Source organism: Rhineura floridana, chromosome 2 (assembly GCF_030035675.1).
Source record: "Rhineura floridana isolate rRhiFlo1 chromosome 2, rRhiFlo1.hap2, whole genome shotgun sequence".
Lineage (NCBI taxonomy): Eukaryota > Metazoa > Chordata > Lepidosauria > Squamata > Rhineuridae > Rhineura > Rhineura floridana.
Genome location: NC_084481.1, coordinates 39,806,712 through 39,825,881, shown reverse-complemented (window position 1 = coordinate 39,825,881; position 19,170 = coordinate 39,806,712). Strand labels below are relative to the sequence as shown.

At 44.0% G+C, this 19,170-nt stretch overlaps 1 protein-coding gene across 1 annotated transcript in view; it reads left to right on the top strand.

Moving 5' to 3' along the window:
• AGPS (alkylglycerone phosphate synthase) overlaps positions 1-19,170 on the top strand; it is a 73,728-nt gene that overhangs the window by 12,482 nt on the left and 42,076 nt on the right. The window contains exons 2-3 of the mRNA XM_061608381.1: positions 14,061-14,150; positions 16,579-16,669. Of these exons, the coding sequence (XP_061464365.1) occupies positions 14,061-14,150; positions 16,579-16,669 (181 nt within the window). The remainder of the gene's footprint in view (positions 1-14,060; positions 14,151-16,578; positions 16,670-19,170) is intronic.

The following is a 19,170-nucleotide window of genomic DNA, read 5'->3' as shown; positions in this document are numbered from 1 at the left end:
CAACATTCAGCTTCTTTGAGAATCTAATTTTACGGTCTGAGCTTGAGAAAAACTTTTTGGGGAATGAAGTTTGGTTTGTAATTGGACCTTAGAAAGCTGAACATATTCACATTCTAAGTTGGTGTCAGCTCTGCACTGAGACGGCAGTGCCGGTGGGGGCTGGAAATTCCTGGGTAGTTATCAGGGCGGGAAAGTCCTTAGCTGGCAGTCTGGTTGTAAATCTGCCAGGCTAACGAGGATGAAGCATGATAAGGGCAAGGCCCTTTCCAAGCTTACATGCCAAGCCAGAAGTCCAGAAGCGAGGTCAGTAGAGGTCCGGGTTCAATTGCCAAGGGGTCAGTCCAGGATAAGATTCAGGGAAACTAGAAACACACGAAGCCACACCTGACGTTGTAGTCAGCAACAAGCTGAAGCCAAGGTTTGACTTTTAAGGAGCAGGTTTGTCAGCAGGTGTGAGCCCTCAGCGTTTTGGCCTTAAGTGGACAGGCCTGCCCCTCTGTTGTCTACGTTCTGCAGGTGAGGGGGGAGTATCCTGTTCACTGTCTGCATCTGGCTGAAGGGCTTCAGCTGTGTCTGGGGTGCTCTGCAGCTGAGGGGGAGAAGGAGCTGGGTTCTCAGGAGTTTCCTCCGTTTCTCCTTCTGGGTCTGCTGCTGTTACTCCTGAGTCATCCTCGTCTGATGAGTCCTCTGACGGGGCCATGACAGTCAGGGAAATACAAACTTTGGAGATGCTGTTAGTTAGAAGCGATTACTGCAGTTGATTGCATAGGAAACTGGAGGCACCAGTGTGGGCCAACTACAGAGAAACTATTTGTGTCTGTCTTGGAGCTGGCGTCACTGGTGATATTATCAGGAGGGTAGAGCTATAGTACATTTCATTGAACTTGAAAACATTTTACCGAGTACAGAGCCTGGAGCACTGAGTGACCATTGAGCGTTTGTCATTTAAGCTCTATTGGGATGCTACCTGTAAAATTCATGATATGTCCAAGGCCTGAAGGTTATGAATGATGACTGGATGCAAATCTGAGGCAAAAAAATTGCAGCCGTATCACCAGATAGAGTTGATTAAATGCTCACTGTATTGGCAGCTTTTGGAACTATCTGATGTCCAGAAAGCCGCAAGATTACAAATATTAGATTTAATGTGCTGTAGATGCTAATATCTGGAATATACAGTTTATGCCTGCCCAGTCTGGTTTCTTGAACATGGCAACCTACTAGCAATGTAGTTTCCCTAGACATAGGCCTACAGATGACTGCATGCTTTGGGTGGGAACTCTTTCATAAAGCCTTTTTGAGGCAGCAGCATCTGGTACTTGGAGTTTTCAAAAAGACTTCTCATTCTTCTCTTATTTTCAAGGCCCCCGCAATTTTTTATTTAAGAAGCAATCTGCCAATCTTAATGCAGATTTCTTTTTTAAGAACCATATGTCCCAGGTTCAAATTGGCTCTACTTTAGACTTGAGCAAGAAGATGTTCCTGAGGGCTATGTTCTTTGTGTCATCCTGTTTCTATGAAGATTAATGGCACTGCTGAATTGCTGCCTTCTGCAGCCTCCAATTGCCTGGATATTGTGTGTGCCTTTGCATGTGATACAAAAAGACAACTGTAGCAACAACTGCTTATAAATTTCCTCAAACCATTTCTCAGTGATAATTCTAATTTGACAGTAGGGTAATAGTCCTCCCTTTTAAGACCTTGAACTGATTTGGGTGTTGCAAGAAGAAGGCTTTATGCCTGAATAGAAACCTGGGGGCAATTGCTTGAACTGTTGTTTTTTTGTTCCGTTCAGTATGGTCAGGATGCCTCTGTATCACCATATCCCTATTCTACCTACATATCCACCTCAAGTTAGGAGAGCCTGAATCCTAGGAGATGACAAACCTGTCAAAAAATGCATTTTAGTCCAGAGTAGACTTAAATTGTTTTGTCTGCAACTAGTCTCCATCAGAACACTGGACCAAGATTTGATACTTTCTGGTGACATCAAGTTCTCAGGATGATTTCACTTAAAGCTTTCTAAACATGTTGAACAAGAAAGTTTACAAGACCAGACCATGAAGGGTCTTATGGGAAAGGTATGATTACACATCCTACCTGCTCCTCGTTCATCAAGCTGTGTCTCTGTTCTGCTTTATGTACCTTCTCAGGACCCATTCTGAAGAAAGCCTTTAAGCCACTCTCTCATGCGTAGCTATAAAATCATGACTAACCCTTTTGTACTTCTTTGTCCAATGTAAACTGTGGCCCCTGTGAGCAAGGATCATATTAGCTACATTGTTTACACCAGGGGTGGGGAACTTTTTTGGCTCCGTGGACCAGATCCTTACCAGGATCTGTTTCACAGGCCAAATTTGACAGGTGGGCAGTGTCGCCCACCTGTCAATCACATAGCCTCGCCTATCTGACAAAATTCCTTGCCTTTCCCTTATAACTCTGCGATTGGAGAGTAATCCATCTCACTTTCAAATTCCTACTCACTGGAATCTGTGTGAGCCCAATAGATAAGTTATACCTCCATGTGTTTTTCAAACAAAGACTTCTGGATCTAGTTGGTGCTGGTGGCCAGGAATATAAATGTGAAAGAACCAAGCAAGGGACCTACTTCACAAGCAAGAGTGGGGCCCCAGCTGATGCAGCATCTCAGCCCCAATGGTGAAGTTTCAAGGTGACAAGTTTCAAGCAGCTGAGTGAGTTTAGCAGCAAGATGAGGAGACCAGGCCAGACTGCTCTGCCCCTCTTCTCTTTGATTGAACAAAGCCCAAGCAAACCAACTCACAAACTAACTAAAAAAATAGATATGCAGGTAGAAAGCCAATAGAGGCATGTTTTTTCCTAGAGTATTGCCCACATGTCACATGTAGAACTAACTGCTGCTGGACAGAAGTCATGGGTGTGTACTCAGTGCATTGAGCTCCTGACCCTTGGGGAACTTCATACTGTTTCTGGGAATTGCAAGTGGGGAGAGTGCTGTTGAACTCAGGTGCAGTTTGCAGGCTTCCCTTAGGCATCTGCTTGGCCCTCACGAGTACAGGATGCTGGACCAGATGGGCCTTTGGCCTGATTCAGTGGGGTTCTTCTTGGGTTGTAGTCCTACTCAGAGTAGATCCATTGAAGTTAATAGACATGACTGACTTAGGTTCAAGTTAGTTGTGTCTGTTAACTTCAGTGGATATACTCTGAGTAGGACTAGCATTGGATACCACCCCTTATGTTCTCAGGAAATGCACATGCTCTTACTACAGATATTACACAATAGTTTTATAGTATCACATACAAGTAATGATGGTATGGGTGGTAGGCAGAAAATGGGATTTTAAAATGAATATGAATATGATAGTAATGAAGATAATAACTTAGATTCTAAGATAACGGAAGCTAGGCCCTGATTATCAGTAATTGTCAACACTCAACATCCAATAGAATGGTCCTACCATGTCTACTAGTGTGGGTATTTAGAATGGGAGTCTTTCTAAAAGGCATATCATTGGCAAATTTATTTTTGTTATGATAATTAAGATTTTAATTTTTGGAAGCTGCCACAGTTGCTGTATATGCATTGCATGGGTGCAATAGTTGCAGATTGACTAATGTGGGTCAGTATTATCCATCCAGAAGGGAGTCCATGATTTAGTTCTAACTATACCATGCATTTAGTTTGAGGGAAGGAATCTTTTTAAAATTCTTATGTATATTCTGTCTTTATTTATTTGTTTATTATTTAATTTATATCCCACCCTTCCCCCCAGCAGGAGCCCAGGGTGGCAAACAAAAACAGTAAAAACACTTCAAAACATCATAAAAACAGACCCTAAAATACATTAAAACAAAACAACTTTAAAAACATTATTTAAAAAATAATAGAATAGAGGAACAAGAGATAGATGCGTAATATCCATCCCTTGTTCCAGGTCTGCTCAAAACCGGAAGATAACTGGGAGATGCAGGATTCTAACTAACCTTCATTTGCTGTTGTGTAATGCCAGGTCTGTAGTGCAGAAAACATCATGCATCCATGATATGATTTTGGATGAATCTGCAGACCTGGCATGTATAACGGAGACCTGGTTGGACGAAGCCTCGGCACCTATTTTAGAGGCGATGTGCCCGCCAGGTTTCCGCTATGCACAACAGCCGAGGGAAGGAAGGCGGGGAGGGGGAGTGGCTGTCATCTATCGGGAGTCCTTAGTTTTTGCCAGATCTCCTCTCCATGGGACCAAGTTTGTTGATTGCATGTACTGGAGGTTGGGCCCGAAGGGCAGTTTAGGGATTCTGCTTGTGTACCGCCCGCCTCGCTGCACGGCAGAATCCCTGACCGAGGTGCTAGAGGTGGTCTCCGGTGTACGTATGATGTCCCCAGAATTGTTAGTGATAGGGGACTTCAACGTGCACGCCGAGACCACTCTCAAGGGAGCCCCTCGGGATTTCCTGGAAACCATGACTTCCTGGGAACTGCACCTTAGTAATACTGAGCCACCCATGTAGCCGGTCATGCTCTCGACCTTGTATTTGTCCTGGGGGAGGAGGAAAGTGCTCTGAAGTTAGGGACTATTACTTCTATCCCTGTGTCATGGTCAGACCACCATCTGGTAAATGTAGACTTCTCGATGCCACACACCCTCTGCAAAGGCACAGGACCTATTAGAATGGTCCGCCCCAGGCGTCTGATGGATCCAGAAGGATTCCTGAATGCGCTGGGGGAACTAGAACCTGCTGAAGGTCACTCGGTGGAAACCCTGGTGACGGAATGGAATACAAAGATCACCGGGACATTAGACCGAGTGGCTCCGAAACTTCCTCTCCCCCTAGAAAGATCTCGGACGGCACCTTGGTACACACCACGGTTGCGTGTTCTGAGACAGGAGGTGAGACGACTAGAACGCCGGTGGCGAAAGTCCCGCTCCGAAGATGCCCGGACACAAGTTAGAGCAGCAGTAGCTGCCTATCATGTGGCAATAAAGGCAACAAAGAAGGATTACTTTGCTGCCTCTTTTGCATCAGCGGAGTGTTGTCCCAGGATGCTATTCCAAGTGGTCCGAAGCCTGGTCGGTCCAGCTGCTCAAGAACCCTTGGAATCTTCAAAGGCCTCCTGTGACAATTTAGCTAAACACTTTGCTGATAAAATCGAGCATCTAAGAAGCTCGATTTCGCATACCGTGAATGCAGATAGTGGACCAGAGTTGACCAGTCATAATGAGATCCAATGGGATCGGTTTCGGCCTCTTCCTTCTGAGGATGTGGACAAGGTACTGTCAACTGTGAAACCTACCACCTGTCTCCTTGACCCTTGCCCGACATGGCTCTTGATGAGCTGTAAAGAGAAATTGGGCGATGGGATCAAGGCGGTGGTAAATGCATCCTTGAATGAGGGTGTATTGCCATTAGCCCTCAAGGAGGCAATTATAAAACCTATTTTGAAAAAGCCCTCCTTGGATCCCCAAGATTTAAACAACTTTCGCCCAATTTCAAATCTACCATTCTTGGGCAAGGTCATTGAGCGAGTGGTGGCCAATCAGCTGTCAGCGCATTTGGATGAAACGGATTATCTAGATCCATACCAATCAGGTTTCAGGACTGGACACGGAACAGAAACAGCCTTGGTCGCTCTGGTGGATGATATGAGGAGGGCATTAGATAGGGGAGAACTCACATTTCTTGTCCTCCTGGATCTCTCAGCGGCTTTTGATACCGTCGACCACGGTATCTTGCTGGATCATCTGGAGGGATTAGGAATAGGAGGTACAGTATTAAACTGGTTCCGTTCCTTTCTCTCCGGTAGACAACAGCAAGTGGCATTGGGAGACGAGGTTTCAGACCCTTGGCCCCTCAACTGCGGTGTGCCACAGGGTTCTATCCTTTCTCCCATGCTATTTAACATTTATGTAAAACCGCTGGGAACCATCATCAGGAGGTTTGGGCTGCAGTGCCACCAGTATGCGGATGACACTCAAGTCTACCTCTCTTTTAAGTCCTCACCAGAGTTGGCTGTGGAAGCCATGTCCAAGTGCCTGGAATCTGTGAGTGGATGGATGGGAAGAAACAGGCTAAAGCTGAATCCTGATAAAACTGAAGTACTGCTTGTGGGAGACAAGGGAAGACTAGGAAACATCGACCTGACATTTAATGGGGTAAAATTGCCCCTGAAGGATCAGGTCCGCAGTCTCGGAGTGATCCTTGATTCCGAGCTATCTATGGAGGCCCAAGTTTCATCGGTGTGCCGAGCAGCTTGGGGTCAATTGCATCTCATTCGAAGGCTGCAACCCTATCTTCCTGCTCACCTGCTCCCACTCGTAGTGCATGCTCTGGTCACCTCTCGTTTAGAATACTGCAATGCGCTCTACGTGGGGCTACCCTTGAAAACAGTCCGGAAACTACAGCTGGTACAAAATACGGCGGCTCGTTTACTTACAAATAGCCGCCGGTACGATCATATTACTCCAGTGCTCTACAATCTACACTGGCTTCCAGTCATTTTCCGGGCTCAATTCAAGGTGTCGGTATTAACCTTTAAAGCCCTATACGGTTTGGGCCCTGTATATCTGATGGAGCGCCTCCACCGTCATAAATTGTGCCGCCCTACGAGATCTGCCACACAGGGCCTTCTCTCAGTCCCACCAACTAAAGTAGCTAGGTTGGTGAGGACTCGGGAGAGGGCTTTCTCTGTGGCGGCCCCCTCGATCTGGAACTCCCTCCCAGTAGATCTTCGACATGCCCCTTCCCTGGAAATATTTCGCCGGGGCTTGAAGACTTGGTTCTTCAATCTGGCTTTTACAGCCTCTGAGACCTCTAGGGTGAACTAGCCACTGTACTGAAATGTTGATAATTTATTATATTGTAATTCTGTATTGTACCGTACTGACTATATCTTATTTATTGTATTTTATCATGTTTTATTGTATGCTGCCTAGAGTGACCATCGGCCAGATAGGCGGCCTATAAATTAAAGTTATTATTATTATTATTTTAAATAAAAAGGGTTAAAAACATATTGTTTGGGGGGGAAGGTTTTTTTTATTTTTTTAAACATATTAAAAGCAATTCCAACACAGATGCAGACTGGGATAGGTCTTAACTTAAAAGGCTTGTTGAAAGAGGAAAATCTTCAGTAGGCGCCGACAAGATAACAGAGATGGCACCTGCCTAATATTTAAGGGGAGGGAATTCCACAGGGTAGGTGCCACCACAGTAAAGGTTTGTTTCCTATGTTGTGCAGAACGAACCTCCTGATAAGATGGTATCTGCCAGAGACCCTCACGTTAGAGCCTTGAAATTCCAACAATAACACTAAAATCTAACCCACCCCAAAAGCCTGCCTGAAGAGAAAGGTTTTTGGGGTCCGGCGGAAGCTCATCATGGAGGGGGCATGGCGAATGTCATTTGGGAGGGAATTCCATAGAGTGGGTGCCACGATTGAAAAAGCCCTCTCCCTAGTTCTCACCAGTCTAGCTGTTTTAACTGGTGGGACGGAGAGAAGGTCTTTTGAGGCTGATCTTGTTGGGAGGCAACATTGATGATGCTGGAGGCGCTCTTTCAGATAGACTGGGCTGAAACCGTATAGGGTTTTAAAGGTCAAAACCAACACCTTGAATTGGGCTCAGAAAGCAACTGGTTACCAGTGCAACTCCTTCAGCACCGGAGTAATGTTGTCTTGCCGGCGGCTACCCTTAATCAGGCAAGCCGCTGCATTCTGTACCAGTTGCAGCTTCCGGACCGTTTTCAAGGGTAACCCCACATAGAGTGCATTACAGTAGTCTAGGCGAGAGGAGACCAGGGCATATACCACCAATGGGAGCAGATGGTTTGGAAGGTAGGGGCGCAGCCTTCGTATCAAATGGAGTTGATACAACACTGCCTGGCTCACAGCCGAGACCTGAGCCTCCATGGACAGCTGGGAGTCAAGAATGGCCCCCAGGCTGCGGACTTGGTCTTTCAGGGGCAGTTGTACCCCATTAAGCACCAAGTTAACATCCCCCAGCCGCCTTTTGTTTCCCACGAACAGTACCTCGGTTTTGTCAGGGTTCAGCTTCAGCTTATTCCTTCCTATCCAGCCACTCACCGACTCCAGGCGCTTTGACAGGGTTTCCACAGCCAACCCCGGTGAAGACTTGAACGAGAGATAGAGCTGCGTGTCATCTGCATACTGATGACATTGCAGCCCACATCTCCTGATGATAGCTCCCAGCGGCTTTATATAGATGTTAAACAGCATCAGGGAGAGGATAGAACCCTGTGGTACCCCACAAGTGAGAGGCCATGGGTCCGAGACCTCGTCCCCCAGTGCCACCCTCTGGTACCTATCAGAGAGGAAGGAACGGAACCACTGCATTACAGTGCCCCCTATACCCAGCCTCTCCAGGAGGCCCAGGAGGATACCGTGGTGAACGGTATCAAAAGCCGCTGAGAGATCCAGGAGGACGAGGAAGGTGCATTCGCCCCTATCCAACACCTTCCTCATATCATCCACCAAGGAGACCAAGGCCGTTTCAGTCCCATGTCCAGGCCTGAAGCCGGATTGAAATGGATCAAGGTAATCTGCTTCCTCCAAGTGTGCTTGCAACTGCTTTGCCACCACCCACTCCACCGTAGGCACGGTTATGATGTTTTACTCGTGCCCGATCAGCCTCACAGCACATCTTTCACCACTTGCGCTCTAGCCGCCGTCCAGCCTGTTTCATTGCCCTTAGCTCACTGGTGTACCAAAGTACAAGCCAGGCTCGACAATGCCGGAGAGGGCGCTCGGGGGCAACCCTATCAAGAGCCCGACGCCCCTTGCTGTTCCACAGGATGACAAGGACTTCAACAGGGTCACCTGCTCTATCTACTGGGAACTTCCACAGGGCATTCAGGAATCCAGTGGATTCCATTATTTATTTTATTTTATTTTATTTGTATCCCGCCCTTTCCCCCAGCAGGAGCCCAGGGCGGCAAACAAAGCACTATAAAACATCATAAAAACAGATCTTAAAATACATTAAAACAAAATAGCATTAAAAACATTTTAAAAAAAACAACTTTAAAAAAGGGTTAAAAACATTTTTAAAAACATATTAAACAATTCTGACACAGATGCAGACTGGGATAGGTCTCAACATTAGGCTCTGGGGACGGACCATCTTAATCTGTCCACCACCTCTGCAGGGAAGGATCGGAGCCATTAGTCTAAACTTCACCATGAAGTGATCTGACCATGACAATGGAGTGACATCCACCCCCCTATCTCCAGACCACCCCTTCCTCCATCTGGAGCAAAAACCAAGTTGCAGGTGTGCCCTGCCCTATGTGTTGGGCCAGTGACAACTTGAGACGATCCCATGGTCGTCATGGAAGCCATGAAGTCCGAAGCGAGAACACTAGAGGCAGCCTCAGCATGGACGTTGAAATCACCCAGCACTATTGTTCTGGGCTCCTCCAAAACCACAGCCGAGACGGCCTCCACCAGCTCAGTCAGAGAAGCTGCCGGGCAGCAGGGTGGACTGTACAGCAGCAGCAACCCTAGTTTACTGTCTCCTTGGCCTGACACCAGGTGCAGGCCCTCACAGCCAGCTCCAAGACAGAGTGGTTTCCTGGTGACAGAGATGGAAGTTCTGTAGACCACAGCAACTCCTTCCCCCCATCCCTGCAGCCTGTGCTGGTGTTGCACCGAGTATCCAGGTGGGCAAAGCAAGGTCAGATCAACTCCTCCCAGCTCACCTACCCAGGTCTTAGTAATGCACACCAAATTGGCACCTTCATCCACAATCAAATCGTGGATGAGAGTGGTCTTACTGTGTACCGATCTGGCATTAAACAACAACACACACAGGCCAGGGGGCATAGCAGATGAGCAACGAGGGACCCATCCATGAGAGGTGTGGCAGCAAGGAACAAGGCGCAGATAGCCTTGCCCTCATCTTCTATGGTAATTCACCACATCCCCATGGCTATATTTCCCTTTACCCGTGATCATTGAAATTGGGGTGGCATCACCTATGTTCCTCCATACTAAGACTCCTCCTAAACACCTGATATGGACCCAACATGAGCCCACCAACAAAGCCTGCTGGAGCCAATTATCCCAGAAGGCCTCTGCGAGAATTGGGAACAGTCAAACCCATTCACACTTTTTCACACAGGGCCCATCTACTCCCCCTCCTGTCTTGTACCCAGGGAGAGCCAGCCTTCTGCCAGTTACAGACTCTCACTCTGAAGGCATCTGGCGACTTTCTGCTACCGATCAGTTCACTGCACAGGCTCTCACCCTGTGCAGGAACTACACATGCACCACACGCCCTTCCTACCACCAATCTCCTTTAGATTGGTTTAACAATTATTTTTTTTAAAAAAAGGTAATAGAAGGGGGGTAGCGCCCTCGCAACTCCCTAAGGGGCTCCGGGGCAACCCCCTTTGGTGGCAACCCCGCCAGCAGCAGACCCGCCGCCCAAGGGCAGCTGGGCTTTTATGCCTCTTGACCCAGCCAGCAGCAGATACAAGAGGCTGCGAGATTAACTGCAGCCTCTCTCTGGAGCAAGGGTCAGGCAGGTCTTTAAATATTTATATTGGAAACGTTATTTTATATTTATAAAATTTATATTTATCTTGGAAATTATTTTTATTGGAATACTAAATTTATTAAGATATGACAATGTTGTAGCATACACTTCTGTTGCATAGGGCAATATCTGACTGTGTCTGTCTGCCAAACAAGGGACTTCCGCTCACACAATGGGACTTGAAGTTGATTAGTATTGTATCCATTCCAGTTTCCTTACTTGGTTTGTATTGTGTCCACTCATTAAGTCAGTGGTTCCAAACCTGGGGGTCGGGACCCCAGGGGGGCCATGAAGTCATCCCAGGGGGGTCTCTAAGAATTATTTATTAATTAAAAAAAATAATCAATAGCTGGTCTGTGCCCCACCAACTTGCAAACTTGCATTGCATGTGTGTGCAGCTGCCTCTGTCTCCCTTCCAGCTGGCCAGCACAGTTAGTTCCTGTCACACAGAGAGCTGAGCAGCACAGCGCTTGAGCAAGGGCATCAAAAGAAAGGGCCATCTGGGCTTATCTAACCTTCAGCACCTCTCCCATCCCTCCCTTTTGTCAGTGGCAGTGAGAGAAGATTGATCAAGCAGTCCAAATGCCCTGGCATCAGCCAGGCTCTGTTCACCACTCTGGGTGGTTTACTTTTTTCCCTTCTTTAATGCCCTTCAAAATTTGTTAAAAGTTATTTATATTGCTGCAACGTGCCCTGGGTTCTTCTGGTGAAGGGCAGGTAATAAATACCAACATTGTCATATTTGTTTTTGTGATGAATAAAAAATGATATTATTTAATGCTTCATGGTGTATTTTTTCAATTAACAGAGACTAAGATTACAACAATTAGCATGTGGGGGAGTTGCAAAATTTTTGAAGTTACAAACAGAGTCCCATACTTATAAAGCCTGGGAACCACTGCATTATGTTACTAATTTTATGAAACCATGCATTTTTTAAAAACGGTCAATTTTCCGCTAACATTTCTGGACTAGAGTTGAAATGAATAGTCATGTATGCCTTGGGTGCATCTGTCACATAATTTAGAAATTTGCACTTCCATGCCAAGATTGATAGAGTGGGAAAATGAAAAGTATATAGTAAGAAAAACGGATGTTTGTGGATTGCATGTCTACTTGATGTTTTGTTTTTCTTCTTCTTTTAGTATTGCATTTATATTTCATCTTTCCTCCGAGGAGTTCAAGGTAGTATATATTTTTCCTCCCCATTTTTATCATCAAAACAATCCTGTGAGGTAGTTTATGCTGATAGACTGGTCACCTAGTGAGTTATATGGTCAAGTAGGGTTTTGAACTCTGGTCTCCCTGGCCCTAGTCCAATACTCTAACCCAGCCTTTCCCAACCAGTGTGCCTCCAGATGTTGTTGGACCACAACTCCCATCAGCCTCATCTAGCATTGCCAATGGTCAGGAAGATGGGAGTTGTAGTCCAACAACATCTGGAGGCACACTGGTTGGGAAAGGCTGCTCTAACCTCTTCATTCAGCTGTCTAGGGAGTGAGATGTATTTGTGGGGAGCCAAATTTCACTGTAGGTTTTGACAACTAGGGGACAACTTTGATTTCAAAATGAATGACTCCATAATAGGAACTGGGCTCCTGCTGGGAGGAAGGGCGGGATATAAATCTAATAATAATAATAATAAATGCAAGTACGAAACCTCATTTTCTTATTATCTTCTGGGGAGGTGTTATCTGGGTTGGTGGAAGGACGCCCTGATTGTAGGGCAATCTGTATGAAATGGTGGGGTCCAGATCTAGAAATGAAATCCAAACAACTATTGGCATGTAAAATGCACATGTTTAAATGTGACAGAAAGATCCTTTCTAGCCTTTTGTGAATGAATGAGTTGAGCACTGGTGACTTCGCTTTATTTCTAATATCAACTTACTCTGAAAGGAAAAGCTTATAAAGTATTGGTTGCCTCATTCAAATACATGGAAACATTGCCACCTTGTGGATACTGCTTTGTGGATCGTAACTTTCTCTTAGTAATGTTTCATGGTTATAGTATCCATTCCTGGGTTGCAAATTACTAACTTTCTTAGGTCTTTTGATAATTCTGCCCTGAACAGCTCCTTTGGAAAATGAGGGAATCCATATGTTGCAAGTTCTGTTGCTTTGTAAACGAGCATGACTAGTCTTGTTTTAAAAGCTGGCAGCATAAACTTTAAAGCTGCGTGCTTTAGATAGAAACGTATTCTAGAATTACTTAACGTCCTGTTTCTTATGCTACTTTCTCAGTGAAATTCGAAGCATTTTCCTATGGAAGCATTTTGGGGATCATCTTAACACAGTAGATTGAAGAACAAGTTATCACATTCAACAGGCAAATTAGTTATGTAGTGCGCTTGTTTTGCTTTATTCTTATAAAAAATAAGCCTCAAGGCATAATTCTTAATCTGGTTTATTTTAGCTAAGACATGCTTGCCTGTATGCAACATTTGGCCTAGCAGTTCTGGTGACAAGTCTATCTGCAGACCTCAAGGGTGGAGAATCTCAGGCCATGGAGCCAAATGTGGCCTTTCAGGCCTCTGTATCTCGTCCTTGAGATTCTTCCCAGGTCACCCCCTTCATTAGCCTTCCTTCATAGCCTCCTGAAGGGTTTTTGCCTGGCTGGAATGTGTCCTGGTTGCCAGGATAGAGGGGTATATGTAAGCGTGTGTAGAAACTAGCCCTACTGCACAAAGTTAAAATTGGCACTAATATCTCTAGCCACTTTTTACCTCTAGCCACTTTTTACCTCTAGCCTCACCCATCTCTGCATGTGGCCCCTGGAAGGTTGCCCAGAAGAGAATGTGGCTTTCAAATTAAAACAGGTTCATCGCCCCTGGATCAAAAAACCTTCCCGATATTTACAACAAATGCTAGCACATGGCCCAGTATAGTTGCTGCTGTGATATCAAAAGTCAGTAAGCCTACCTATGTAGCATGTTGGGGTATTATGCTAAATAATCCAGCTCCTGGATAAAGTCTATCTTCCAAATTTCATTAGGAACTTGTAGCTTAATTGAACCCATAATTGAAGAGCCTGTGTTTTGGCACATCTTAGGGCTGCTGAATACATTATGATCATTCTGTGTTGATATTTTTTTTCCACATGGGCAATTATGTGATGAATGCACGTACAGACTTGGAAGCTTGGAGTGGCAGCAACATCTAATGCTGTGTAAATCTCAAAAGGGTTGTACGAGGCAGTTTTAGTAGGTCAGAGAATGTGTAAACTTGGGGATAATTTCTTAATGTTAGACTCAAATTCATTGTTGGACCCAGTAAGACCCTTTTTTGGTCAAAACACAATCTGTATAAAGTTGTGCTTATTGATAACTCAGGTGTGTGTTCAGTGAGCAGTGTTTTCTAATTTAGTAATGTAAAAAAAAACCCCGAGTAATTATAAGTAACTGAGAAACTGTATATGGCTTTGCACATCACCTACATAATCTTTCAACTTGATATAACGTTTTGAAAACAAAAACAATTATACTGAACTAACAGATCATATTATTTTTATCCTCCTTCCATTTTCAGGCAAGAAGTTTTTAAATGGAATGGATGGGGATACAATGACTCAAAATTCATTTTCAATAAGAAGGGACAAGCAGAATTCACAGGAAAAAGGTAACAACCATAGTGTTTGGGGGGATTTAAAAGCATGGAATGGATGATAAATATTAGGCATGGTAAGATCACAGGGTTTTTATCTGTTTACTTTATTTATAAAGATTTATATACAGCTATTTCATTTAAAAACATAGCAATTTACAACAAGTAAAAAAATTGTACGGTAAAAACCACTACAAATACAGTAAAAACAAAGGTCAACTATTTGTTGACTGTCAAGCATGTAGTCTATTCATATTACATTCATTTAAAGAGTTTATTGGTGACAAAGTAAAACTAAAATTCTTGCCCTGATGGTTGCATGGGTTTGTAGAAAGTGGAGGGAGTGACTGGTAATTTCTGGTAGTTTATAACACTCTGAGACTTGATTTATCACCCAGACTCAAATACTTGGGAGATTGTTTGATCTCCAGCATAACTCCACCCCCTTACACACATCAGCTGTTTTATCCTGTGTGAACCAAAATGCAGGCAAAGGGCTCTTAAGCCCTCCCTCTCTCTAGTCCAGGGGTGGCTCAGTAGTGGCCCTCCAGATGTGAGCTGTGGTTCAACAGCATCAACCCCAGCCAGCATGGCCAAAGGTTAAGGGTGGTGGGAGTTGCGGTTCAGTAACATCTGGAGGGCCACTGTTTAGCCACCCATGCTCTAGTCTGACAAGCATTAGAGAATTTGGCAGAGCCCTACCCTTACTATGCATCCTAATTGTGCTTTCTGAGATGCTGGCAACTCCCCTCTTTTTCCAGTGTGGTCAACAATAGCAAGCCTGAAACCATTAGCTTCTTATTAAGCAGCTCAGCTGCTGACTCTCACAGACAAGCAGAAACATAAGCAAATGGGAGTGATCAGCTGAGGCACAGAGTGTCATCTAAGCCTCTGGCCATTACCACATAATGTGACAGTGAATTTGGTGAGCTAATGGTGTGTTCTGTGAGGGCATACTTTTCTTTTGTGTCTCCTGAATCTATCTATCTCTTAATTTCATTCGGTCAACCAAACGTCTAGTAGTATTGGGGGGGGCAAAATTATTTCTGCTTTCTTCACAGTATGCATAACTTCTATTTAAAAAGCTTCTGTGCCTTTTTTTATGAACTGATAAACCCCAAAATGCTGTAGCCTTTCCTCATAAGGAAGATGCTCTAACACCCATTCATCTTGGTTTCTCAGCTGTATGATCTCCTAGTCATCCCATCTCCAAAAGAATCGTATACAGTATTCCCAATATAGCTGCACCACTTGTATTAAAGCACTGCAACTCTGGCATTCTTATTTTCAGGAAATACAGTATTTGTATTGCCTTCTATAGTTAACTTGCTATCAGTTAATATGATGAGTTCTAGGTTTTTTTAGGAAATAGCTTTTATTTAGATACAATATAATTTTGCAAGCCTCTGCCCCCTATTTAGCTGCATTTTATCCTAAAGTAAAAAACCCCAATCTCTTAAGACTCATTTGAAAGAAATAGGCTTAAACCTCAGATCCATTGTATTTGTCCTTTATGTACTAACTGCAGCTCTGTGATACCCTCCTTGGATGCTCTCTTTCGGGCATCCGGAAATGTACACAATATCCTAAATATGAGCATGCCATCAGTGTATACACTTGTGACACTGTTTTTATTTCAGCCCTATTCCTAGTGCTGAATTTACCTCTAACAGCCCCAGCAGGCATTTTCACTAAGGTTCCTGAGGCCTATGGCTCTTTCCTGGGTAGTTGCAATAATTCAGAGCTTGTCAGTCTCTGATGGGGTTTTTGGGGTGGTTGGGGGTGTCCAATGTATATAATTTTGCACTTTGGGACCGAGTGATCAGCACAATCCATTTTGTTGCTTAATCACCTAGACCAGAAAGATATTTGGGAAATTCTTTAGTATGCTTCATATTTTTCCCTATTAAATAGCTTATTGCCTGGAAAATTGGTTACATCGTAGATCACCAGATCACTTAAGAATAAGTTAAAACAGCATTGATCCCAATACTGAACTTTAGAGTACCTCAGTTTTCTTCTCTCTGCTCATGTTCTTTATTTTATTAGCTGCAGTGTAATAAAAAGGTTTTTGTCACATGACAACTATGTTTTCTTGAGGAACTGGAGGGCCACTAACTCAACATCTATATTGACAGTCAAAAGGACATAACTGTTATCAGTGTGTTCATTTCACACTCCCAAGGAATTTGGAAAGGTTATCCGGCAAGACTTCCCTTTCAGAAGCCATGCTAGCACTTCTTTGTGGTTAAGAATTCCTAGTATTAAAGTTCTCTGCAACTTGCGTATATAGATGAGGCTGACAGATCTGTCATTTTCAGGATCCTCAGTCCGCTCCTTCCAGAAATTATATACTATTCATGTGTATATTTGAAGACATAAAATACTAGATTTGCACCAGTTTCAGGCTAGAGGGAACTGACTATATTACTTTTGGATTCAGGTACCGGCTAGGTGGTATGACACTGCCTCTTTTGAGAGAATGGATAGAGAAAAACCTTGGTGGAAGTCTGGAGCATAAAATTACCCCAAGAGTAAGTAAATACAGGGAAGCCTAACTTGGCTTAACGCATCTGCAGTGTCTAAGATTTCTTTGTAGGTGGTTGAGTGAAACATACAGTGCCTTGCAAAAGTAATCAGACCTCGACCAATTCTCTCATAGTACTGAATTACAAATGGTACATTGTAATTTCGTTCTGTATATTTTATTTTGAAACACTGAAAATCAATTGTAAGATGACATTGGTTTTATGTTGGGAAATATAAAAACATAAAAAATGGAAACATGTTGCTTGCATAAGTATTCAACCTCTGTGCTGTGGAAGCTGCCAGTTTACACAGATGAAAGAAATTACCCAATCAAGGACAGAATTTCCTTACCATTGGCCTCCACCTGTGAACCATTAAAGGTGCTGTCACATTGTCAGGATAAAACCCCACTGTTGAAGGATCATTGGTCAGGCTGTGGGTCTGAAGGAGAATGAAGACCAAGGAGCATTCTACAGAAGTGTGAGATAATGTAATACAAATGCATAGATTAGGAAAAGGGTACAAAATAACATCCATGTGTTTGGATATCCCAGTGATCACAGCTGGATCAATAATCAGGAAGTGGAAGCTGCATCACACCACCGAGGCACTGCCAAGAAAAGGCTGTCCCTCAAAACTCAGCACTCGAACAAGAAGGAGACTTGTGAGAGAAGCCACAGAAAGGCCAACAATCACTTTGAAGGAGCTACAGAGTTCAGTGGCTAGGAGTAGAGTAATGGTGCACCAGTCAACCATATGAAGAGCTCTGCATAAGACTGGCCTGTATGGGAGGGTGGCAAGAAAAAAGCTGATACTCAGAAAGTTCCATCTGAAAGCACGTCTGAAGTTTGCCAGAAAGCATGAGTGCCCCAGCTGCGATGTGGGACAAGGTTTTATGGTCAGATGAGACCAAGATAGAGCTTTTTGGCCAAAACTCAAAGCGCTATGTGTGGCTCAGACCTAACACTGCCCATGCTTCAAGACATACCATGCCTACAGTGAAGTATGGTGGTGGCAGCATGATGCTGTGGGGATGCTTCTCATCAGCGGGGCTGGACATCTTGTAAAACTGAAAGAAGAACAGATGGAGCAAAATACAGGGAAATACTGAAAAAGAACCTGCTTCAGTCCACTAAAATACTGAAGCTTGGTAAAAATACTGAAGCTTGGGAGGAAATTCAGTTTTTAGCAGGACAATGATCCCAAGCACAAGGCCAAAGCAACATTGGAGTGGAATGTCCTGTAGAGGCCCAGTCAAAGTCTTGATCTCAATCCCATTGAGAAGCTGTGGCGCTCTTTGAAAATGGCGGTCCACAAGCAACATGCAACCAACCTGAATGACCTGGAGCAAATCTTCCAAGAATGGGCCAAAATCCCTCTGACACTGTGTGCAAAGCTGGTACATACGTACTCCAAAGACTTAAAGCTGTTATTGCAGCAAAAGGTGGCTCTACCAAATATTAATGTGTATGGATTGAATACTTATGCAAGCAACATGTTCCAGTTTTTTATGTTTCTTACAAACATTTCCCAACATAAAACTAATGCCACCTTACAATAAATGATTTTGAGTTTCAGTGTTTCAGAATAAAATATACAGAACAAAATTACAGCGTACCATTTGTAATACAGTAGTATGAGAGCATTGGTCAGGGGTCTGATTACTTTTGGAAGGCATTGTATAAAGCTGGCTCAAGCTAAGTCAGACCATTGGCCTATTGTCAGTGCCCATTGAAGGACTCGAGTAGAGGTTTTTGCCAACCTTGCTATCAGCGCACTATGGCTACTTGCTAAATTGTTCAGTGTGAATCTGTTCAAATAAGGTGTACTTTCTTTGATCTGATCTGATTTTGTTGCTTTCCTGTAACCTTCCTTAGTGACATTACATTGCTCCCTTTTCGACACAGATTGAAAATGTTTTTATTTTAACAGGCTTTTGGTGTTTCGCTTTTGTATATTAATTTTTAAAATTGTTTTAAATCTGTATTTTTTAATGTTATGATTTACTACTACTAAGTTGGTCTATGAGTAAAATGTTAAATAGTAAACATAATAATACTATACTTGGGAAGTGTTTTGGTCACTAATTAGTCATTCTTTGACCATTATCCCTGTCCCCCACAAGATACTTGACCAATTAGATGGTCAAATACATAGGAGCAAGTACACTTTTAAGTTAATAAAATTCTAACAAAGCTACCTGCTCATTACAATCAGCTGTGGAACATTGAAACTCTATTCTGTACCACTAGTCACCATTTTGTTTAGCACGTGTGCCACGAGTCAAGTCCAAAATGAATAAGTCATGCTGATGTGCTCCTTAGTCCGTATATGCAGCCTTCCCTGGGCACTGGGAGAATTTGGCCCAAGGATCCTGAGAAGAGCAGTAGACCAGCATTGGGGAGGCAGGGAGGTCTGTAGGTCTCCCTCTGTGCAATAGCCAGGTTATAGGCCCCTCCTGTTCCTGGCCACAAGTGCTGCAAACCACAGTTGCAACCGGTTCCAT